At 38.9% G+C, this 25,205-nt stretch overlaps 2 protein-coding genes across 4 annotated transcripts in view; one reads left to right on the forward strand and one right to left on the reverse strand.

Moving 5' to 3' along the window:
- Positions 1 to 25,205, forward strand: part of DCTD (dCMP deaminase) — a 59,508-nt gene that overhangs the window by 14,988 nt on the left and 19,315 nt on the right. For 2 of the 3 annotated variants that reach the window (XM_054823623.1, XM_054823624.1), the window contains one exon: positions 173 to 275. In XM_054823623.1, coding sequence (XP_054679598.1) covers positions 173 to 275 — 103 coding nt within the window. Of the gene's footprint in view, positions 1 to 172; positions 276 to 24,002; positions 24,121 to 25,205 lie in introns of those variants that run through there. The other variant, XM_054823625.1, reaches the window with a different exon arrangement.
- LOC129205674 (Y-box-binding protein 2-like) lies at positions 23,509 to 24,852 on the reverse strand. Its single transcript, XM_054823627.1, has 2 exons — positions 24,113 to 24,852; positions 23,509 to 23,746 (listed from the first exon to the last, which is right to left on the reverse strand). The coding sequence occupies exons 1-2, from the start codon at positions 24,470 to 24,472 to the stop codon at positions 23,672 to 23,674; spliced, it is 435 nt and encodes a 144-aa protein (XP_054679602.1). The 5' UTR covers positions 24,473 to 24,852; the 3' UTR covers positions 23,509 to 23,671.

The following is a 25,205-nucleotide window of genomic DNA, read 5'->3' on the forward strand; positions in this document are numbered from 1 at the left end:
AAGTATTTATTATTGTAAAAGAGGAATATTGTTTGTTCCCTTTCTTTCCTATGGTTTTACTGATTTGTTGCCTACAATAATACAGCTTTCCTGTCTACTGCAACCCATGTAGCTACAATGTTATGCTGCATTTTAGCTATATGATAGGTATGGACCTCTGTGTATGCTGCAGGTGGAATGAGGAGAGTACGAGCTGCAAGAAGGCTGCGCCATGGCCCTGGCAGTATCAGAGGACAACAAGGAGTCATTTGCAGTGTTGCGACTCAGCAAAGCAAGTAAGCTCTCTTGATTTACAGGCTTTAGGAAATTTCCTGAAATTAAGACACTTTTTTTTACAGCAAATAAAGGCCATTAACAAGATTTCAAAATGAATGGTTTGTTTTCAGTAAATTTAAGAATTCCGTCAGCTACAAAGACCCAATTATTATCATTATTTGGTTTTGCTAAATGTTGGGAATTAATATTACTGTGTAAGTTTTTGTGTATTTTTGTAAGTATATTAAGTGATGAAATAGTAAGCCAGAAATCGATTGTATCGCTGCCATGTATCAGTTTCTCTTTAACTGACATTTAAAAAATCCAAGAAAATTCAGAACACTTTTAATAGCTCAAGTTTTCATATGCCATGGTGTCTTCTTAAATCAAGAGAAACAGCGTGAAACAGCAACAGAGAGATATCTGCTAATGCACACTTCATCATTACATTCAGATAAACAATACAATTAAATAATGTAGGAGGTTTGTAAAGATTAGAGAATTAGGGGCTAAGCATTCCTTGGTGATCAGCTATTTGTTAAGTATGGAAGAGTAACTTTTTGTGATTGTTTCTGTAAGCTGAGTCTGTCAAGCAGAGACTACTAGAAAACAGAACAGTGCTGCATTTTGTGTTTGGTGTGCCAAGCACTGTTTCTCTATGGAGATGAACAGATTTTTTTTTAATTTGCTATTTTATTGTATTTATAATTAGCCGTCTGGAAAAAAAAGTTCTCTTTTAGCATCTGCAGTGATGCATTGATTCTTTCATTACAGCAAATACACATGACCCCCGGTGTTCAACTGTAAACAATAATAGTTACTGGCTTCATTAGGAAGCTAGCAGATGGCTTATAGGTTCTCATGGTAGCTTTTATCCATTTGAGGCTTGCAGTGTGCAAATGTTTGTCTTTTAAACAGGATAAAACAATGTAAAAGGGACTCTGTGCTTTGTTTTTATTAGTAGCAATTCATTTGTATTGCAGATTTGAATCTGAGTATCTGAGTGCACTGTCAATTTTTCCTGGCTGCAGGTAAAATACTCTCTGGGCTCACCTCTGCCTCTGTGGCATTTTCTGTACCAGAAGAAATGAGGTCAAATACCACTTCTGGAGCTTTGACAGAGCTGTATTTTTCTTAGTAGGACTCATGTTATAAACCCAACCCTCTTTTCCCTTCCCTTCCCTTCCCTTCCCTTCCCTTCCCTTCCCTTCCCTTCCCTTCCCAAATGAAGTGGTGCCCCCTTTCAGCAGAAAGGCAGCACTGCCTCTAGTTTACCCTACACGGACTGGTGATCTGACCATGGAAATCATTAGTGCCATTTTGTCATTCCAAAACATTATTTGCACAGCCAAATTTTTGTGTTTTGGAACACTTGATAAATAACAGCTCATTTACTGCCATCACCAGCCTGGTGCCCAGAGTATGATGAACTTCGGGATGCTTCCCAGACAGGCAGCAGGCAGTTGCAATGACCGTCAAACATAACCGCCACATTTATTACCTAACTGGGCAGAGCTATCTGAACACCAGTTAATCTTCAATAATATTTGGTAGAGCACAATAGCTCTTTTAAAGCAGAACAGTTTTATTTTCGTGTGTGTGAGTCTTTGATGGCTTTTTTTGTATTTCTAATACAGCCCAGGCTCTCATTACTATTTTCATGTACTGAATTTTGTTGGTAGCTGGAATGAAGCTATATTATCAAGAAATAGAAGCAGGGGTCGTATATTAAATACGGTGTTAAATACCTTCAGTTCTCTTTGAAAGCACAGACACATGGTGGTGCAAACTCCCTCAAAGTGTTGCACCATTGTGATTCAACTGGCTCTGCACATGGAGGAGCCAACAGGTAGTTCGTGTTCATTCAGTATTGGCTGCTCATGGTTTGTTCACACTAAGGCATAAGTATTTCACTGGTTGATTTTTATGATACAAATGCCTCTCTTCAAGTAGAAATCAGCCATTTGTTTCAGAAAAGACCATCAAAAATCAGAAAATTTTGTATAGGAAAAGTCTTATTTTGAGGGCTTAAATGAACCTGACTGCCTGGGCCTTGTATTTCCTTATTGTACAGTCAGAGCATGAGTATCAAATTAGGAGGCTTTTTTGAATAAACAGTGGTGTAGTGAATCTTTAGGGTTTCATATTGTATTTTCATGTTCTATATTCAGTTTTAAAGTTCAGAATTACTTTTGTTTGGAGGGAAATCTCTATCTCCTGGAAGAAAGATTGGAATTTTGCTTTCAGAGCATGTATTTTCAATATTTTTTTTCTGTTTTATTAAAAATAATATTTGCATAAAAGCTTTCTTCTAAGCACATCTGCTCTAGCTTCTACCTCACCTGAAGATCTAACCCTTTGTATGTAACATCTTCAATGAAGAATAAGCAGCAGGAGCAGATGAGCTTTCAAGAAATAAAGATCCTATTTTCATGCAAATGCACTAGTAATTAAAAACAATGGGAGGAAAAAAAAGGCAACTCAATATGCAATACCTTCAAATTTAATTTGAAGTACAATAGTTTTAAACTTTTCCATAAGAACTCCCAGACTCTTTAAGTGGTTTAGTTTTGAGAACAGTAATAATTGTCATTCAGATTAATGGGTTAGTTTTTCTTATCAAAAGACACCTTTAAAATAAGTTTGGGGGTAATAGTAAGAAGTTTTAATGTTTTTTTTCCCTGTGGTGTCAAATAAAGTTAATTAGATTCCTAAGTAAACTGAACTTCCATTCAAGTCTGTGGGTAAAGTATAGCTGTACTCAAGAAGGCCGCATAACGCCTATACAAGCCTCGCATGACTTCCGCTATAGAAAGTATGCCAAGCTATATTTTCAGCATTTACTGTTGCTTCATTAACCATCTCACCTTTGTTGAAGGAAGCATTTTACTGAAAAACAAAGACTCTGTTTTTATTAAGTTTTACCATTCCTTATTAATCACTTCAAAGCTTACACAATCAGGAAAGGGAAGATACTTGTGGTAGTAATACATCCCACAATTCTATCATTTTAAAACCACTGCAGAAATTGAGAGATATTTAACTTCTATTCTATTCTATTCTATTCTATTCTATTCTATTCTATTCTATTCTATTCTATTCTATTCTATTCTCTCTCTACATTAAAATAGAATGAGATCTTGAGCCCTCTTGATTCTCAGGACACATGAAGAGAGCTACAAGTACACAATTCACAATAAAGTAAAATCATTGGCTAAGCATTGGACCTAGTTCTGTTCATCGTCAAAGTTGTAAGGCTGAGCAGGGTTGGAATGCATAAACAACTTCTGCCATTTTATCCTATGCTATTTAAATTCATTATTCGGTATATAGAAGTAGTCAGAGCTCCCAAATGGTAAGTGCACCTTTATTGATTAAAAATAAGTTTATTTCTGATGGATTTGGAAATGCTGGGCATTACATACACACACACACACATATATAAAAACAATGGAAAGCTGCATAATTTAGATCCCACAGAATAAAGTAGTAGTGAGGTATTGATGATTTATTGATTACAGCTTACATTTAGATGAGGAGATGCAGGAGCTGATAAATAATGTAAATATTTTAAAATTCTGTCAGTGATAATCTAAAGGGAATATTGTGATTTGCAGTAATGCTTGGAAAAATTCATTCGGTATTGCTTGCAACTAGAATTTCTTGTACAGCAGGCTGAGGTGCGGCCTATAGACTTCACAGGGACTTGGTAATGCCCCATCCACATCAGCTAATTTTTTCTTCCTTTCCATTTCTGGCTTGTTTTTTGGTTTTGGTGGGTGGTGTTTTTTTCTTTCCTAGGGGAGGGAGGTGGACCACAAGAACAAAGTGAGGCAGCTCTATGGAAAACCATTACTATGGTAATGCTATGAATAGGACCTACCACTACATTTCAGTGCTTCAAAATTCAGTGGAATTAAGAAATGGAGGAGGCTAATAGAGGTTGGATGTAGCTATGATGGGTATGGCAACCCATGCTTTATTAATTTGTTCCTAGATAAGATTTACTCAAATATTTTAGCTTCACTTTCATGCAAACTATTGGAACTTCATCATAGGTTTGCTTATCTGGTGACTTAGGCAGCTATACCAAGTGTTTGAGTTTCTTGTGATAATGAACAATTAAAGCTAACTGAAAGCACCTATATTTTTATAATTGATTTAGCAGTTGATTGATTGTCTCTCAAGATTAATGATTCCACTGTGTTCAGAATGTAATGTTGTTAGTTGATGCCTGAAGCCATATTATTTTTATTGCAAACATCATGGATGAAACATCTTTTTTGTCAATTATGATTTAAAGGGATGAAACAGACTGTTCATAAAAGTAGAGAATATAAAATACAATCTTCAAGACCACCATATAGGCCATAGCTGATGACCATTTAGTTATGAGCTACCAATAAGTACGTTTGATGTATTAATTCTTCTCCATATAATAACATAAAGCGAGGAACTTGCAGTAAGTCCCTTTTTTAGAGTACAGTTGTAAGATTGCTTCCATTTTTGCTTCTACCCTCATTTCATTTTCATAGCTTCATTCACTACATGCCTATTAAAAACATTATTATATTTCTTCCAACCTATTAGAAAGACTTATAAAAAATTTCTGGATGTCTTGAAAGCTTTGTAAAAGAAACAATTAAATGTAAAATTGTCCAGAACAGGTTCCCAAGAAACTATTCTTGAATGCATTGGGCCTATTTCTATTTATCATTGTGCTCTCAAAGAGTAGGAATAATACCACTGATGCCAGTCTTGCTAACAGCAGATTGCCCTATTTTGCATATTCTACCAAAAATGGTCTTCAGTATTGCAAAAATGTGCGTTCAAAAGTTAGAAACTGACAATATTATGAAAAGAAGCATTAGGGTATTGCTTTAAGGAGGGTGGGGATAATTTGCATCTTAATATGTGGATACAAAATCTGGAAATCTACCAAAGGTGGAAATCTGAATGTCTTTGAGGAAAAATTCTTTATGAAAATATTAGATATGAAGTATAGATCTAAGATTCATCAGAGAGTTTGACAGCACCTTTATATTACCATCACCCAGTAAGATGATGAAAATATCTGAGATAGATATGTTAAGAATTAAGCAAGAACAGCCATAGGCAAGAGAATCATAAAAGAAAAGCATGAACACTCTCCATACTGACTTAGATTTAATAACGCAGAGGATCTACAAAGACCAACACAGAATAGGCCAGCATGGCAAAGATTAGTTCATCCCCTTGCTGTGAGAAGGATTCAGATGGGGCAAGGAGATTTATTTTCTTCTCAGTACCTTGATTACCAGCACAAAAACCTCCGAGAAAGGATCCCCCACAATCACTGCTTTCAGTCCTATTTTCTCCATAGGCATCTGATACCAGTAGGAAGGCAGCTCTACTGGTCTAGGTAGTAAAAGTTAGAACTAACTGTGAAAAAAAGACCTGTTTATTCTACTTCTATTAATTTTCTTATGCTGCACTTACTGTCTTATTATTTTAATTCCTTCCAATAATGAGGTGAGATGACTATCCTCATTTAACCTCTGCCCTAAGAATACTAGGGAAACTAGTCATCTTTTGGTTTTGCTTTGTTGAGGAGGGGTCTGTTTTATGGTTTAGTTGGTCTTGCACATGAAACAGAAGGTGGTGACCCTGTGTGATAGTCTTTTCTTTCTGCAAGAATTGATTCTATATTTTCTTCTTCCCCCTACCCTCAGTCCCTCCAGAATTTTGTCTGTCATACAGGTAGATGTTATCCTGATAGAGGCACACAAAGAAGCAACTCTGTTGAGCCATAACCTCACATTCTTCATCCTCTAGCTTTCAGTTATCTTGGCTCGAGGCTGCAGAATACTGAGATCTCAGATCTTCAGACTTCAAATCTATGAAGAAGCTATATAGAGAGTGGAGAATGAGTTTTATGTGTTCAGAATTGATGCTGATTCTCAGAAGATGAGTAACAGGTTAGAGCTTCTGGAGAGCTGCAAGTTTCATACTGCTTTGCTGTAATCTAGGTAACAAGTATGAATAGCAAAGCAAGATTGTCATCTAGCGCAGTTTAACATACAACTGCCTGCAAGCGTTAGTCCCAGATGCAAAGATGTAAGAATCCACAAACAGTCTCTAATTATGGACTGAGTTGGCCACTTATGGTTTTGTATTTTCAGTCAGAGTAGACTTAGTGCCTCTCTGAGCTCTTCAAGTAGCATCACTTATTTCTTTGATTCAACTTCAGCTCCATGTTTATTTGTGAGCTGCTGTTGTCAAAAGAATAAGCCATCTTGATGCTAATGATTATGGTCTGATGCAGTGTTGTGGTTTAACCCCAGCTGGCAACTAAGCACCACGTAGCTGCTCGCTCACTCCCCTGCAGAAGGATGGGGGAGAGAATTGGAAGAGTAGGAGTGAGAAAACGTTTGGGTTGAGATAAAGACAGTTCAGTAGGTAAAGCAAAAGCCACACGTGCAAGCAAAGCAAGACAAGGAATTCATTCACCATTTCCCATGGGCAGGCAGGTGTTCGGCCATCCCCAGGAAAGCAGGGCTCCATCACGCGTAACAGGTACTTGAGAAGACAAACGCCATCACTCTGAACATCCTCCTCTTCTTTCTTCTTCCCCTAACTTACAAGCTGAGCATGACACCATATCCCTTTGGTCAGTTGGGGTCAGCTGTCCCGGCTGTGTCCCCTCCCAACTTCTTGTGCACCCCCAGCCTACTCACTGGTGGGGTGGTGTGAGCAGCAGCAAAGGCCTTGGCTCTGTGTAAGCACTGCTCGGCAGTAATGAAAACATCCCTGTATTATGGACGCTGTTTTCAGCACAAATCCAAAACACAGCCCCATACCAGCTACTAGGGAGAAAATAAACTATCCCAGCCAAAACCCGCACATGTGGTGAAGTGTAGCTTGTTAATCTTGTGCAACTGTTTCTCCTAAAGGTTGCATTTGGAAACTGAAAAGGCAGGTGGGAGACTAAACCTCCATGTGACTGATGTAAATCGAGGATTTGTTAGCAACAGCACTGCTTCCACTCACTGTTCTTGAGTGTGCACTTTTGGGGGGAGGGGGAGCTCAAGCTGCGACACTCAAAGTGCAAGGAGAGCACAGCAGTGATGAATTTAGCATATACTGCACTAGTTAGAGAGCATCGCAATGAAGAACATCACTTAGTGCTCAATATGTGCACTTTTGAAATACTGTGCATTAAATCCCTCTTTATTCCCAGAAGTATCACAGCAGTCTTCCAGCAAGTACTGTTGTCTACTTATATACCTCCTCCTGATTTTCTGAGAATAACTGGAAGGTAAGAGAAAAATTCACTTTGCAATTCTGTCAGTCACTAATGTGTCTGCTGGCATAATTACCAGTTCACTGCACAAAGACTGCCAAACAAGTCAACTGATGGAAAGAACTGTTAATCTTTGTCTTCCTGGGACAGATTCAAACTAATACTCTAGTTTTCAATTCTTTTCACACTCCTGTGTACTATGAGACTGGATTTAGCATTCTCCATCTTCTGCATATATTTTTTGTCATTTCCAGCTGCTGCCAGATATCGAATGGCTAATTGTATTTATGCTGTATTTTAAATTCTTACCAAACAGTTTGAACATAATATAATAATTTATCTAATTACCTGATGTTTTAAACTTTGTATTGAACACTGCCAGGTCTTTGACATGCTCAGTGCAGCTTATAATTTAGGGCATAATCTCTGTTACTTAACTGCCTTACGCTTATTTTTATATATTTTAACTTTTCACTTCTGTGGCATATACATATCCACTTCTTTTTCTAATCAGTGTGAACTATATTTTCCTCCTTTCTGTTCATGACCAGCTGTTACCTGTATTACTGAGACATCACATTGCACACCTTGAAGCTGTGCCAGTTTTCCAGTTCATTAGTATAACAAAGATGAGGATCTAAAGGTAAGCTCTGTGGCACTGCATTTGTCATCTTCCTTTTACATTTAGGGTCATTCCTTGACTTTGTAAGCAAGCCAGTTTGTTATCCAGTTGAGTATTCAACTTCCTTACCTTCTTACTCTATTCATTAATAACGTATTTGGTACTGGATTAAAAGCTTCCATGGAATCCAAGTGAATAATGCATGCTTCTTTACTGTGGTCTACTTTTATTGTCATTTCCTCAAAGAAATTAAGTTAGTTTGTTCTGCATTATTTCCATTTTGGCAATCTTCACACCAAAATTTTAAAAATTCTATTTGCATGGAAGATCTGGGCAGTTTACCAAAATAGAAATGTTCCTTTTGTATTGTTAGATATCTGTCATAATGCCATAAGCAATATTTAAGATTTTACTGGCAGTACATAAAGCAATGTATTTGGTATTGTACCCAATGCAAAAATACATTTTCACATAACAGAAAGGAACTACAGCCTAATAGAGAACAAAGTAGATTTCATCAAGACTTTAAAATGCCATGAAACATATACTTTACACACAAAAATCTGCCAATCAAGTTTTTACATCAGTTACAGTCTCATAAAGTACCCTGGGGTGCGACTCTGTAGCAATGTGAAGACAACAAAGGAAATATGAGTCTGCAAAAATGTCACAAACACATTAAATCTAAAAAGTACCCATTAAATTTGATGGAAGAAGAATTACTGTTCCAACCTTTTAGTCTGTTATATATTTAGAACTGGAATTCCTTTAAAATTCCTTGCCACTGAAACCCCTATGAATTCAACAGGGATTCATGGTGGAAAAAAAAGGCTGATTTGAGACTTTTGCCATACGCTGTTCTTTTGACTTCAGTGAAAATTTTGTGGGCACACTAAGGGCAATATAGACTTTTGTTAACACTTTTTTTCCCCTTACATACTTCATACTTTTTTTTTTTTTGTGCTTTATTAATTAATATGGATTTTAAATAATGACAAGAAAGAAACAGAAAAATGTGAGCATCTTTTCTTTGGCTGCATGAAATCAGAAGACCAAAGCCTGAGTTTGTGACTCTTCATGCAGAGAGAACGTAGTTGTGTTCCATATGCAAAGCATGGTCCCATAAACTTGACCACTACAGCCAACTTCACAAATTGGTAGTCAGCCTCAGACTCTAGCAGAGAGGACTGGTTCTCCAGCCATTCACATGACTTAATGCTTTTACCACACTGGCTCTGTTCTACCATTGCTTCTTGAGGTTTTCTGGCCCCTGGTGATTGTCCATCATGACAATTGATCTCTTGGACCATGCAAGCCCAAAGGCTCCTGAACCACACTAGATATAGTTGTAACTGTGGGGCCAAATAGTGAAGTGACAGACTTGACATCTCCCTCTACATAATCTTGGACCAGTGGGTATCCTTCCTAGCATGTTCTCTTTCACTCCCTTCAAAGATGAGACATAGTTTGTATTGTATTTTAGGGACTTTACCAGTCTCTGGAACTTCAGCAGTTCTTCACAACAAACCTTTGTCCCTCTAACCATTAATTTTATGCTATCAGCAGCCCACACTGTCACCTCATTATTGGCTCCCATTTCAAAGAAATATATGCATATGCTGAAGAATGTATCTCAGGCAGACCACTGTGAATCTCCACTTGTGACCTCCTCCACTATGAAAACTGACCATTTACTCTGATGCTCTCTTTTTTATTTTTAAACAACTATTTATCCATGCAAGAAGCTTCCTATTTATGCCCTCATTGTTTAGATATGTTCGGGATCCCCTAGCCTAATGTTGTCCCTGAGGAAGCTCTTAAGGCCTGCCCTCCACTCCCATGAGTTCCAGTTCTTACTCTCAGTCCCACCAGCCCTGTCAGCATTGCATTGAAACAAACCTTATCATAACCTAGCCAGAGCTCAGGTTTAAATGCACCAAAAAGAGTAATACAGCAGATACTGTCTTGGAATTTAGCTGTGATAGGTCTTTTCTGTTTTCTAGACATTTTTTTCCATGTTGACTCAAGAAGCACGCTCTTTTCAACTACCTTTTCTGAACTTTGACAAAGGCTAACACTAGACTTAGGTTGAAGCCTCGTAGTATGCTTAAGGCCTCTTGTATGATGTTCTCCCTGGGAACCCTGTGGACACCTGCCCTGCACTTCCTTGGAGTCCTTTTTCTACCATCAGCCTCATCACCCCCTGTAAGCTTTCTGTTTTTTCAAACCTTAACCCTAGCCCTTAGGACTAGCCCTAACCCAAGGCTTCAAATCCTGTGATGGGCTAAAGGGATCGTGCCTTAAAGGAGGAGGTAAGCATGTACTGTTAGTCCCATTAATGTTTTAACAACTAATGGTACAAATTACCCTATTAATACAGAAAGAATGCGTTAACAATACAGTTAAAATTGTTGTATATAAAATTCTTTGTTTCTACTCAGTTTCTCTGGTGCTGTGCTCACATTCTGGATGTCCCACTGGGTCCTAAGGTTGACAACTTCCATCTTCCTTAAAAAGATTACATCAGAAATGGAGGTGTTATGAGTCATTGGCCTCCTGTGTCCTTTGCTGGGAAGAGTTTGATGTTCACAGTTGGAGTTTCTTTCCCCTCTGTTTTGGGCTCTGCTTCTGTTTTCTTACTACAGTCTACATTCTTCTCATTGCTAAAGTCTGAAATTTGCCCCATAGCCTCCCACAGCCCCTTTAAATGTAAAGACCCACTGTTACAATGGGGTAGTTAGGCTTTTACCATATAAAGTATCCACAGACCAAGCTCAACCCACCTAGGCAATACCCACTTGTCATACACTGAAAAAAAACAAATTAAAATCAGCTCAGGTCAGGACAAGCCCAGACAACTCCTGAGACCTTGCACTGTCAGTTCACTGTGGAGTCTCTGGCCTTTTTAATAATTTTGGCAAAATTGTATTTACTGAGCTATATCTGAATGCACTGAAAAGAATAACATAATGAATAGTGTCTCATTTTACCAGTAAGAGGTCTGTGCTTTTCTGGGCCTTTTCATCCATCTGGGAACAAATGCCACGCTCTTTCCAACTACTTTTCCTCAATCTTGCCCCAAGGCTAATGCCAGGCCAGGCTGAACACGCTTAGGATGCCCTCCCATAATGTTCTCCCTCTAACCCCTGTCTGAGTCCTGCCTTGCACTTCCTCAGTGGTCTTTCTTCTACCTTCAGTCTCACCATCCCTGTACACATACCAGTTTAGCAAACCCTAATTCTAACCTGAACTCAAGTTGTCTGGAAATCAAAGTAGACTGTATCAACATCATCACCCCCTTATTATCCATATCCTTTTTAGCTCCTTTGGAAAACTTTTATCAGAATTGTAAAGCAGTATTTTCAACAGAATGCTAACTCTTCCCAAACAAATCAGATCTATCCAGGTGTACCCTAATTCTGTTTCCTTATCATGGTTTCTAGTGATTTGCCCAGTAGACATCAGCCTTACGTTCCTACCGTTACCCAGATTTTCTCTGAAACCTTTTTAAAGAATTGATGTCGCATCCGCTGCCTTCCAGAAGCAAAGCAATTTTAAGCAATAGGTTACACCCTGCTGTGAGTATTTCAGCTCCTTCGTCCTTGAGTTCCTTTAGAAATTTGGAGTGAATACTATACAGTCCTGGTGATTTTCACTTCATCTATTTATTCCATAATCTCTTCTACAGTAATTTCAATTTCAGACTGATCTTCAGATGAGTCCCCTGCCAAGAAGGGTTCTGATTTTGGAATCTTCCCAGTCCCTTCCACAGCGAACACCAATGTAAAGAGTTCACTTAGCTTCTCTGCAATGACCTTGTCTTCTCCGAGTACTCTTTTATGCCCTGAAAACCAACTGGCCTTACAGATTCTGGCAAACTTCCTGCTCCTGATGTGTTTTGTAGAGAAAAGGATTATTAGTTTTGATTCCTTTGTTATTCTTCAGACGCTTTTTGGTCTGCCTTACTATGTTTTCACATTTAACCTGCCAGAGTTTGTAACTTTCTTCTTGTGTCATTTGAACATGACTTCAGTATTTTCAAAGATGTATTTTTGCTTCTAACAACCTCACTTACCCTGCTGGTTAGTTACACCAGCTTCCTTCTGCCCTCTCTGAAGTCTTTCTTCAGAGAAAGTATGTATTTCTACTACAATATCCTTAAATAGGTTCCTTGGTGTCTGCACAGAGTTGAGACTTTGAGCTGCCCTTCACTTCCTTTTAACAAATTTCCTCTTTCTTAACTTCATTTCTTTTTAGAATTAGACCAAAACTGTAGGGAAGAAGTGCCCGGGTGTAAGCCCCAGCTGTTCCTTCACCATGATCTAGTCTAGAAGTTGTTGGAGATTCCTGGCAGGGTTCCCTTCCTCAGAGCTGGGTCTGTAAAGAATGAGGAAATAAAAATGTGGGGGGATATGGGGTGACATGTGTATGTGCTGTTCTAGGACCTTCTGTGTTCTTACCCGCCCTTGCTTTTTCCCCTACTCTTATGGATAATTAATTCATGCAGCTGCCCTGTGCTTCTGTCCCTCATACCACTATTGGTTTCAGTAAACAGCTGTCCCTATTTGTATTTTTGTGGCACTCTTACTGACGTTTTGGGACCATGGCAGTGGGGAGTGACTGGACTTCTCTGACATCGTATCTGGAATGACAATGGTAGAATGCACCTGCACAGGAAGGCTACATATAGTAGCATGTGCCTTGAGCTTTCCTGCTAAGGCAGGAGGGACAGCTCTTCACATTATCTGTTCAGTGACCTAGCTGTTTCGTGAGTCTTGTGCACATTGGGTCAGCAGAACCAAAGGGAATGGCTCAATATTGAAGCCTCTTTGTAGAAGTCAGTTGTGACGATTGCAGTGAATGATTACAAGATTGTGCAGAAGGAAGGTGTAGGGCTCTCCTTTCATCAGCCTCACACAAGGGACCTTGCGTATCTCAGGTAACTCAGCCACCGGTCAGGCTAGTGGGAAGGTCCATTGCTTAGGGTGATAGTCCGCTTGTATAGTGTACTGTACCTCTTAGTACAGGGGAATTGGCCGTCTGCTCTGGGAAATCTGTATCATGGCTAAGAGACTTCAATTATGGCATTCAAAATCAATGACTTTTAAAAATAATGAGGTGTAAAAATAACATCCCAATACTGGGATTCTTCTCACTTCCTAAGGTACTTTTTCAGACTTCTAAGGTTCTTTGCTACTCATGTTTCTCTGCAACCCAGTTCAGAAACCTTTTGAAGAAGAGCTGAGGAAAAGCTGAAAAGATTTCAGCTGAAATCCAGAAGTTAGAACTTTCCTTCCTGCCACGGCACTTTCCAAGTGATAAAAACCAGTGAGAAAATTGAAAGCTCGGGTCCTGCCTACCACTTCAATTTAAAAAATATTGTCAAATATGAAAATAAACATGTAGGATTAACCCATTCTGACATATTCTAAATTTGGGATCAGAGATAAGCTTGTCACTGTGGGCTCCCACAGAAGTTGGGAGATAAGATTCCTGAGGCTTTGATCAGCTTTGGCTGATCCTGAGCTGTCATTCAGTGATTTATATCCGTGTAATACATAGTCATGGTTACAGTATGTTCCTCCTTTAGTGTGCACAGATCTCTGCTCTGCAGAAAGTAAAGGATTTTAAGCTCTTTTGTAAGATCACAAATCAAGATTAATATCATGCATAGCATAACTACTGTTTTTTATTTATTTGTCCTCTAGCAGTGAGGCACCACTATTATGGGTGGGAGTTCTCCTTCACCAGGACACTTGCTATATCCCATTTCCAGCACTATCCATTTTGAGCTATAGCCATCTTACTTATTTTTGTTCTGTGCATTAGTACTTGCCAGCAGGTGGTCATGAGTACAACAGAAATTCTGTGCAAGCAGTCAGTGCTCTGACAGGGGTTTCTTGGTCCTACTGCTGTTGAATTATCAGGAGAATAGAGCAGGAAAACATTTTTAGAAAGGTGTGTTTGATGCCAAGTGGAAACAGAAGACTACCTCCATCAAGAAACCTTTCTTTACTGGGTACCTGATACACTACAACTAGCTAAATATAAATAGCTTTATTAATATTTCTTACTGCTTCAGGCTTTGAGAATAAAATCATTAGCTCTTATGGACAATAGTAGTTTTAATGTAATCTGCTCATTTCTGCAGCCATCATCTTTCATTTGTCAGCTCAGAAAAATTGACAAACTCAATCCAGTGTCTGTTATTGACTGCAAAAGCTGCTATTTTCCTCGTAATTATCTTAGTTCATGCCACAAGTCTGAATTTAAATGCATAATTCAAATTCTTTTGAAGTTATATGAGTCTTAGCTGTTTCATTTCTCTGCATAATGCTTGACAAATTTAGGTCCTATTTAACATTTCTAATTATTTTTTTATCTTCAATGAAATTATACTTGTCAAGCTATTCCATAAATACATAATTTTGGAGTAAGAATTTATTCATCGAAGCATATTGTCATCATCACATAAGCAGAGATTGAGTCAGCTCCCCTCTCCAGTAAATTAAGATTGGACTTTATTTGCCTTGTGATTTTAGAGGCTTTCAGATTCACTTAGTTCACTTCTAAAAAGTAGTTAAAATTCACTTTTTATCTACAAAGTCTAGAAAAAATGTTTTTCTGCAAATGATAGCTCACATTTTCACACTAGCATTTATTGGCTCAACCTTTAAGTAAACCATCCACTATCAGAAGATGGGAAATAAAATAATCAGAAGTGGTAATTACGAAAGCACCATAGAAAGAAGAGCTTTGATAAACTAATAGTATAATTAGTAATTGAGAGAGCAATGGAAATTAATGTTTGATAAATTGCACTTTAAAGTCTATCTGGAGTTGCATTTCTTTGCAAAATTGAAGGCAAAACTATTTTCTTAGAAAAAATGATGAATCTCTAAATTTGGAGTCAATGTCAGGCTGCTCTGACATTAAGAGACTGAAAAAGAGACTGTTGTTGTTATTATTATCATCATCATCATCATCATCAATATGTAAAATCTAGAAATACAGCATTTTGAACATGGTAAACAGTAGCCACTCCATAAGATGAACTTTATTTGGATAAGAACTGAATTTTAAATTTATCTTGAGCTTGAAATGTAGGCTTGTAAAATGCAGAAGTGTTCGAACATTTCTGCAAATAAGTGAGGTAGTTGACATGATGAAAAATAATGGAATGGTCAGTTTAGATTAGGATAAACCACAAGACTGTAAAAAACTGTGTTAATCTAGTGTATATATATGTTAATATTTTATATATACATATAAAAAATATGTAATGGTCAATTATAAACTAGTGATAACTAACATAATTTTTTTTATATTTTAAAAAAGTTTTGAAGAAACTTTAACTCAATAAAATGTTTACTTGGCCTCTGTAGTTGGCATATGATTGTAATTGTAAATGCTTGGATATCAATGAGTATTGTTCTCCTGACTAATAAAAGGTTAAACAATGTAAAGGACAATAACCTGAAATGGGGTCAGAGTTCCAGACAATTTTTTGCAGCTGATTTCTGCAAATGAGTCACTAAGGAACTTATCTTGGAAGCCTAGGAAATCCCGCAGACTACACAAATCTAAGACTCCAGCATTCTACTGCCTGCCTGCTGAAATGAATATAACTATTGTATGGGATACACTAATGAAATAAAACATCTGTGGGTGTAGTTTCTTCCCATGCTCTAGGCGATTTATGTTTGGTTTATATCTTGAATCATGAGAGTTTATATCCCTCATACATTTTAATACTATCTAACATAACTCTTGCTATTCTTCTTATTCATATAATAGGATAATCTTTTTTGTAAGTCCTATTTAGCTCTTGTCTCTAAGATGTCTTTCAGACATGAGTTTACAGGTTAATTATGTATCAAGAAAATATTTCAGTTTATCATTATTATGTGTGTCAATTTTTTTGTTTTTCAGTGTCTTGTGTTATGAAAAAGGGTAAATAAAGACAAGTATTTTACCTAGCCATAAACATTATAAATGTCTGTTATAGCAGTGTGTCATCTTATCTTCATTTTCCCCTAACATGGAAGCATCTAATTGCCTTTGCTGCCTTCCATTATACTATTTCCCCTTCTGTTGTATCCTTTCAAATCCTGGTAACAAGAATACTGAATTTAAGAGATGCTGATGGAAATGTCTCATCTTATAGTGTGTCAGAATAGCACAGAAAGCACAGATATCCAGTTTAATTTTGTTTTTAATAGTGTTGTTCAGATAATATTAATTTCACCATATGTCTTGGCCAACAAATCTAATTCTTGGGATTCTTCTCAGGGCTAGGTTTATGTGCAATTGTCCACTAGAGAGCAGGCTGTGACCAACAAACCCATTTTGTTCTTGTCATAAACTGACTTTGAACCCAGGTGTCTTAATGTAAATCGTTAGTACATTAAAGCACTGCACCTTCCAGCTTCAGCTGTGAGTATATATACTGCTATCAAACTTGATGGATATAGCTTGTGAAGCTTAGTGACCTAAGGTGGTGATAATAAAGTATTCTGGAACCTGGATAACATTTTATTCTGTCACTATGGTTTTCTTGCTCTGGTGACATCAACTAATTTGTACTGCTTTACAGGGAATTTCTGTATCCAGCTTTTTAGTCAGATTCTCGGTTTCCTTACACTGCTCTTACTCTTCTCTGTCAGACTGAATTTCTTTCAGAGACAAAATACTGCTCGATATTGATTGCACTGAGCTAGCTAATTTGAGGTTCTCATACTGCAGATCAGCTGAAGCACTGTTTAAAACCTTGAAGAATTTTCTAACACAGAATGCACAAACAAAATGACCCATATAATATCTCCCAACAAGAATCCTCTGTTTTCTAATCCTTTTAAAAAACATTAAAGTCAATTTAACAGACTCTTTGCATGGAAACATTTTTATCGTAAAAAGTTGTACTAACAAGAATAACCAGTTCTCCTTGTTACTGTCCCTATAGAAGCCACTGCTTTTTTGTAGGAGCAATAAGGAGTTTTTTTAGTTTACTTTCCTCTAAATGAAGAATATCACATTTCAGTTCCCTTTTGCTTCCTCAGTTTTGAAAAAAAATGAAGTGCATCTGTTATTTAATTTCTTTATCTCTCTAGGCTGCCATGACGGCTGGCCTCAAAAGACAATTTTCTTCAGTACTTTGAATCCTAATAATATTCTGTTGTATTTTGAGAAATAAGAATTGGAAATATCTAACTAATGTTTGTCTTCCCTTTCCATACTCTATAGCCTGTCCACCTTTGAATTCCTTAATGATTCCTGCTTCAAAGATCACGTCCCGCTCTTTGCCTTCTTTACCTAATCGTCTGTTTTCTATAGCACAAAGCTGCTGTGGCTCCATGCTAGAATTCCTCTTTTACCATATACTGTCTGTGCCATCTGAGTCGATACCTTCCCAATGTGAATATGCTTTTATTTATAATAGTTTTAAAGTTACAATAGCATAAAAAATATGGATACAACCTGAAAGATAAAAAATAATCTTAGTAGAAGCAAATGCTCAGCTTGGGTTATTTCAGCCTGAACAAATCATGCTTGTCTGATGTAGACAACTAAAAGCAGAATCTCATAATAGGAAAGTGCCAGCAAATCTTGAAAAGGAATCACACTGCCAACTCTGCTTATGAAATAAATTAGGTTTACTAATGATTATATTTCCCCTCATATCTACAGAGGGAGCACAGAGTTCCTGTTCTTAGACGTTGGGATGTCAAATGTATTTCCTGACAGCTCCAGCTCACTTTTCATTATTGATAAGTTAAAGCAGCATGCCTGTTAGCTGCTCTTCTGTAATTAGTTCAATGAGTGTAGGAAACAGCCAGAACTTAGTCGGAAGAGATGAAAAGAAGTCACATATTATATGATAGCGGCACCTGAGCTCCCTCTGCCCTGCTGCCAAGCTAACACTCGGGATGTTACAAAACAAAGGCTTCGTGCCGCCTGTTTCACAGTTCTCTTGGTGCTGCATCCTAGGAATGGAGCAGTTATTACTGAGGAAGGAAAATGTCTTTGGTGCCAGTGGGTATTTGGGGAAATGGGAGTATTGGCAAACTTCAAAGGCAAGTAGGTCAAAGGGATCTCCTCATGCTGAGGTGTGAGATACAGGACAAAAGCAGGGTGATTGCAGCAGTTCTTTTTGTTTCTTTAACTTAGTTTAATTTTGCTGGCTAAAGTGGTATATCTAAGAATCCTGAAATATTTGTCTTTTTAATTTTTTTTTACCTCAATCCACAGGTTAGCTGAAAGGGCAATTCATCTCTTATTGCAGAATGGATTTAGCGTGTTTACTTAAAACCCTCCATACTAAATCCCATATAAAGATGTAAGAAAATGATTCTGTACATCAGCTCTTATATGAAGACTTAAGTATTATCACACCATAATAACAAAATCTAAAGATACAGCTAAAATAAATGACAGGAAATTATACATAAAAATATGAAAACTCTCTATAGAAGAAATCTAAAGCTTATCATACACAAAAATTTGAAAGGAGCAAGAAGAAATTTGGAGAGAAACTCCACTGAGGTTAAAGGAGAGAAGCATAAAAGGAATTTGTATCAGCAGAAGAAGGAAAAAAAAAAAAAAGACTACAAAGAACAAACTAGTTGCCCAGATATGAAGGGATACATCTATTCAAGATTATTTGTATGTAATGGAGGAGTAAAGGTTTCTTTCTTCAGAATGTGTCTGATGTAGCAATTATAGGTAATGTTATTGTCCAGTTGGAGTTTTTGCAAATTGATACACTGCAACAGATGTTGGGAGTTAAGGAAAGTTTATGGAAGTAATGTGAAAAGCTACTGCATCATGATAGGAAAATCATGCTGAATCAGAGGGGATGGAAATAGAAAATTATCTTCTTAGCTATTAAAAATAGCCTTGAAAAATCAGGGGAAGGTAACAGAAGAAATAGAAAGCTGTGAAGTATGTAGGCAGGTGCTGAGTACAGAAGCAGCATGCCAAGAGTGAAATTTTATACTGAAAGCAGAAAATTAATTTCTCACTTCTCATTAGGGAATAGCTGTGATCATGACTACTATGGGTGGGCAAAGAAGGTAATTCATATTTTGGAAGAAAACACTTGAGCTTCCAGAAGACTTGCAGACTGAGACTTTATGTCTCAGGTTACTTTCCAAAGGACAACTTAGCAAGGTTATCTGGGATTTCCAGTCCTGGGTGGAGAAAAGATCATGTGCAATATCTTCTGTTTTTCTAGCACTTGTCTTTGTCCTGTCAATTGTACTAGCTTGCATAAAACAGGGAATTTGGATGCAAGGGCAGGTATGAATGGAAGAAGGAGTTTCAAAAGTAGAGGACTGGTCAGAGACATAGATACAAACATTAAAAAAACAAACAGAGAAAGCATCAGCAAATAACATAGAGAAAGAACAAATCTAGGTGGAGAATATACTAGTATCAAAGAAATGGCGAGGTGATCAGGGTACTGGGAAGATAATATTTGCCTATAATTAGAACTGTCAGTATAAATAGAAGAAGAAAACAGTCAAAATTAGGAAAACAAATATGTTTATAAAAACTTCAGCAGAGATGAAAAATAGCTGTAATGTTAAAAATGGAACAGAAGACTGTTCAAAGAGTATTATTTATATACTCATTTGTGACCCCAGTCAGAATAAAGTGCAAATAAAAGACAGCTCTCAGAAAAAACGCTAATTGCTATTCACCAAGGTGAGAAGCGGGATTTAGGGAGTCTTTGATTTAGGGAGTTACTAAACTGTAGAAAATTTTGAGTCTGGAAGACAGAATGTGATACTCAAAATAGTGTCTAACTTGGACAGGAAGAAAACTTAAATCCAGCACTTGATTCTGTTTTTCAAGGAACAGTTGCTATAGAAAGGCAAGGTAATACATAAGCCATTGAAATCTAAGAGGAGAGGAGAGGAGAGGGTTCCATCAATAGGCCTTTGTTCACAGAGCAAAGCCTGACATTGCAACAAATGTCATTTGATCAGTGAGGAAGCCACAAATTCATATTCTTGATTAAATTAACTATAGAAATTGAGAACTGCGGCATATACCAGCAGCTGCATTTGTACTTAATATGTTCTCAGTGTGTAAGCAAGTATGGGAGGAAAAGTTTAACTCAAGTAGAAATTCCTATTTGGAAAAGTATTTGGAAGATGTGACTTGCTTTCTTTAACTATGAAAATTATCCTGTCAGCGAGCAATACTTCTCTGAAAGACAGATAAGAACCAGATGTTAAGATACAAAGACACTGTCATATTTATTTATTTGTCTTTCTCTTCAAATCCAGTAATTAGTTCCTAAAAAATTCATTCTATTAGAGAAAAAGACATCAGCTCATTAGCAATTGCTTTTTACTTTCCTTTAAGTTTTGAAAGTGCTTTCAGGGTGGTCTACCAAATCGCATACTCCATATCCTGGCAAATAGCAAACATTACTCTCTGAGTGACAACTTACACATTTGGGGAGAGATCTTGCTTGCCAACAAAGTTAAAAGAGTTTGTTGGCAAGCAGCAAGAAAGTGAGGAGGGAGTCTGAAACCTGGGGGTTGCCCAAACTCAACTTAGTTTGCTTTTATCAACGTTGACAAAAGGTAGATGATGTGAAAATTTCATAAGCAATAAGCTAAAAATATAAGCATCTTGACAGATGGTTATATATTTAGGATGTCTTTCAAACTTGTATCCCTTCTCATTAATAAAAGCATCTAAAATACTTGTAATCATCTCAGATTGTTTATTGATATCTATACAGCAAGGTCATGGTAATCCATGCTCAGGACTTTCAGCTAGGAAATGAGGGACAAACAAAAAAAACCTATAAAAGACTACCTGAGGCATTCCATGCTTCTTCACCTACATCCTCCTTTTGTGGAATAAAAGAGGAATGTGGAAGGACAGGGCTAGAGTGTCAGATACAAAATTAAAAGAAATTCAGCCTATTTGAGTGCATGCTTGTCTTAACTGGGGCTTTGAGTCAGAGCACTCCAGTTCTGTCACAGAGACCTGAATGGTCCTGAAACAGATGAAGGGCGCAAATTATCTTTTAGATTGCAGTGTAAGACAGAATTAATGGACTCAAACAGCAGATCCAGAGGAGCTGCTGCTTTTGCAAAGCAGACAACTGCCAGAGAAGTCTTATGGAACCTGTCAGGCAGCAGGACTTTGCCCCACACCTGTAGCAAGTCAAGCTACCTGCCCTCAGTGCAACCCTATGTTTAGACCACAGGATCCTGGTCTAAATCTCACCTAATCCAGGTGTAACTTTCTCTAGATATCTGTAATCATATAACCTACTTCTGATGTGTGCATGTCCTGCCAGGTACCACTTCCACAGCACATTGCCAGAAGAGCAGTCACAACTTGGCCACAAGAGTTTTCAGTATAATTCTGTAAAAAACCCAGGAGAAACCCAAAATGTAGCTATGTTTCCAGAAAATGTGTCATTTAGCAACACTATAGGAGTCTAGTAACTCAAATTCCACCAACAGTTTTCCTTCTCAGGCTGTATATAACTGCTGTATTATTAGAAATGCTGAATGTTGTTGGTCTGTTTTTTGAGGAAGAACAAGATAGAAGAGTCAATAACATTTGAAAGATTAAAAAAATTATACAGTTGTGGACTTAACAGATGGAGCTATAATAGTAGTTTCAAATTATCATGGAAACTTACTTGCTAAGCATGACAAAAGCATTTAAGTTTTGCATTTCAAAAATAATATAAATCTTATGTAATTTTATAGAAAGTTGAAAACCACACTCCAAAATTTAAAACCTCATGGCTTAATAATATAAGCACTTATTTTGCGTTGTATTTTTTTTTCTTCTATGATAGGAGAGAAAGAGAAGGGAGCAAGAATCTTAGTTTGGTTTCTTCTTGAGAAATGGGGATTGTATTATTTTGAATTTTGTTCTGGCTGATTTATAGATATTAGCTGGAAAACATGGTAAATTCAGAGGAAGGGAATAGTTTGTAAGAACTCCTAATCAGTGTTCACAGAATAGAAAATCCGTCATTCACCATGTATAAGCATATAAGCTCTGCTTTTTAAAGGTTAGTAGTTGTTACGGTTTGTTCTCACAATCTTAATTATGAAAAATAACAAATTTGGCATCAGTAATTGTAGCACTATTAATTTTAATTCATATTTCAAGAGTGCAGGAACACATATTCAGATAGTAGAAAACTTTTTGAACTGAATTATGCTATTTTTTTTCTCCAGATTAATTAAATGAGTGCTCTTTAACTCTCTTCGTGATCAACCATAATCAGGCCTTTCATTTCACCTTCAGGCTTATGCTTTCCTGAGTGATGCTACTTTCATTAAATTTCTTTTCTTTTTCTTGCATTTAAATTGTTCCTTTTCATTCATTAATAAACCGTACATGAACATTTGTTGTCCATATAGAAACTGTGGTAATAGAAGACTTGCAAACTGAAATAGCTATATGTTTTCCCACTCTGAGGGCTGGAAAACTTGTCAGTTGAAATTTAACAGGCTGCTTTTGCCAAGTTTTCTGGTTACAACTGAATAGGAATATCTGTGAAATGAAGTAACATTTTCATACTAGATGGTTTGTCAGTTTCAAAAAGAAAAAAGATAGCTAGCTGATACAGCAATCTAAATATGAAAATATATTAGCAGTGCGTTCCTCTGTTTTCATCACTGCAAGCTCTCTTTCTTTTGGCATAGCTTCAAGAATAGCTATGAGCATGGCCGGTTCCTTGACTTAGCCGTCTTCTTGCACACATGCTGGTGTACTCACTTGTGCACCTGGTCAGCAAGGGGGAACTATGAAGACAGCTTCTGTGAGAGGACTATTGTGTGCCCAGTTTCCCAAAAATGTCCTTTTTCCCAGCCTGAAGCATCCTCCTAGATGAAGAGGAAGATTTTTGACCAGGCTGCAGGAAACCATTATCTCAGCCATGTCTGGTGACCACATTCAGATCAATGGTGCAGCACACATGCAAGTGCGAGCTGCACGGCTTGTGCGCACAAATCCCTCTCAGGGATGCTCTCAAAGGCAAAGTGTTTTCCTTTTGTCCATTGTTGCTCTCATCGAGTTTGTTGCACCTGTCACTGCCTCCATTGGGAACCGAATCGGACACGTACGGCTGGGTTTGGGCAGTCTTCACCTGATGTCTTGCAGTCCCGTGGAGTGAACATCTGTACCTTCGTGCCATTTGAGTGCTTCCATAAAGGCAGGCCCCTGTGGCAACCAGCCAGCCAGGGTAGGCAGCTCCTCACAGAAGGAAGACAAACACACCATGCCACAAACACACCGCAACATTTAATATTATACCACTTATTTTGCACTGTAGTGGGCCGTATATATATATATATATGTTCAGCTACCTGAGCATCCTGGGAGACTTCTAAAACCTGGCAGCAGCTGGAGGTATTAATAAACCATTACTCACTTTCCACATCGATTTCATATCCAGAGAAAAAAGATTTTTTTTGACATTTTAATATGTTAATGCCAAATTTTAATAAATAGCATTTACTTCAAGAGCGTGAGCTGGGCGAAAACCTGCATTCTTGTGTCAAAGCATAACGTTTGAAGCGGCATCTGTCAGAAAACTGAAAACGACACGAGCACGTATTAAAGTAACTTCATTTAAAGTACCGCGGGGGCTCGCCGAAGCCCAGCGGTGGAAGTGGCCTCCCCTGGGTCAGCGACATCAGTTCCTGGGCACTGCAGGTGCATTAAAACGGGCCCACCGGCCTCCCACCCGCCTGTCGGGGCCCGGGGGCCGTCGGGATCCCCGCGCCCGCCCTCACCCCGGGGCCGCGGCGCGACATGGCGGCGGGGCACCCTCCCGCCCCCCGCCCCGCTGCGCTCCTCCCCGCTGTCCGCCCCTTTCCCCGCCCGCTGCCGCTTTGGCGCCAAGCGGCGAAAGAGATCGGGGCCGCGACGGGATGAGCGGCCACCAGCCCAGCCGTCACCTTAACGGGTACGCTGCCCGGGCCCGGCCCGCGCGTGGGCTCGCCTCCTTGCCGCCGAGGGCTGCGCTGAGGGGGCAGCGGCATGGCGGGGCTGCGGGTGCGTGGGGGGGCCCGCGTGATGCCGTTTCCAAGCTCTTCTCGCCCGTCAGCCGGCGGTTCCCGCTTCCACTGGCACCGTGCTCCCTCTCGCACTCCTGACTGACTAAATTTTCTCCCACCTCGGCCGAGCCGCTCCCGCCTGGGGGGCTTAACCCCTGGTGGCGGGGGGCCGGCAGCCATGCCGGCGGGCCCACGGTCCCGCCGGCTGCGGCCTGCGCCACGCGGCCGGCCCCGGCGGAGGGGGGCGGGGAGCGGCGGCATCCGCCGCGGGCACCGTCCGGCTGCTTTCGAGGAAGCTGGTTTCCTCCGGCAGCCGCGCAGCGGGTTCCGTCTTGGCTGGGGGGCTCTAAGCGGGGCAGGGTGGAACGGGAGAGGCAGCTGGGCGCTTACCCCGCGCCTGGCTGCTGTGGGATGGCTCCCCGTGGAGGTCGAGCTCCGCGGTGCAAAGGGGCTCCCCGTGCGTGGGGGCGGCCCGGGCGGCCCCGGCTGAGGCCGTGCGGGGGGAAACGTCGCGGGGAGGCGTTTCGTGAAGCCTCTGAAGGCCCTGTCGTGAGGGTACGGCCTGTTCTAGTTATTTTTTGTAATCATTGGGATAACAAAAAGAGCAGGTAGGATATCTTGTATTATTTCCTGAAATGGAGACCGGCATGAGCAATATGAGGTTTATTAAAGTCAAAGAAGTGATGCTGTAAAAGCGAAATACATTCAATAAAGGTAAATATTCTTGTACTGCTCAGTTTGGGCTCCGTATTTCCACAAAGTGTTTATATTTACAGGCTTGGTGGGTTATCTTTCAGGTTGATTTTTCTATCTCTCTCAAAACCTTACCTCCCAGTAAGGAATAGGGAATGACCATATCTCAGTACCTATAGGAGGGGAAAGATGACAAGACTCAAGTAAACAAATGCCATGTTCATTCGACATACTAGCAATCATAAACAAAATTATGAGACTAAAAGAAGAAGCTAGTATTGAAATTCATCAAGACCACATA

This window comes from Grus americana, chromosome 4, assembly GCF_028858705.1.
Source record: "Grus americana isolate bGruAme1 chromosome 4, bGruAme1.mat, whole genome shotgun sequence".
Lineage (NCBI taxonomy): Eukaryota > Metazoa > Chordata > Aves > Gruiformes > Gruidae > Grus > Grus americana.

Coding starts and splice junctions, on each gene's coding strand:
- LOC129205674 (XM_054823627.1), bottom strand. CDS start 24,472: ATGCCGCCGCTCCCCGCCCCCCTCCGCCGGGGCCGGCCGCGTGGCGCA. Junction 23,747..24,112: donor CGGGCAGCGTACCCGTTAAG/GTGACGGCTGGG, acceptor TGTCGTTTTCAG/TTTTCTGACAGATGCCGCTT.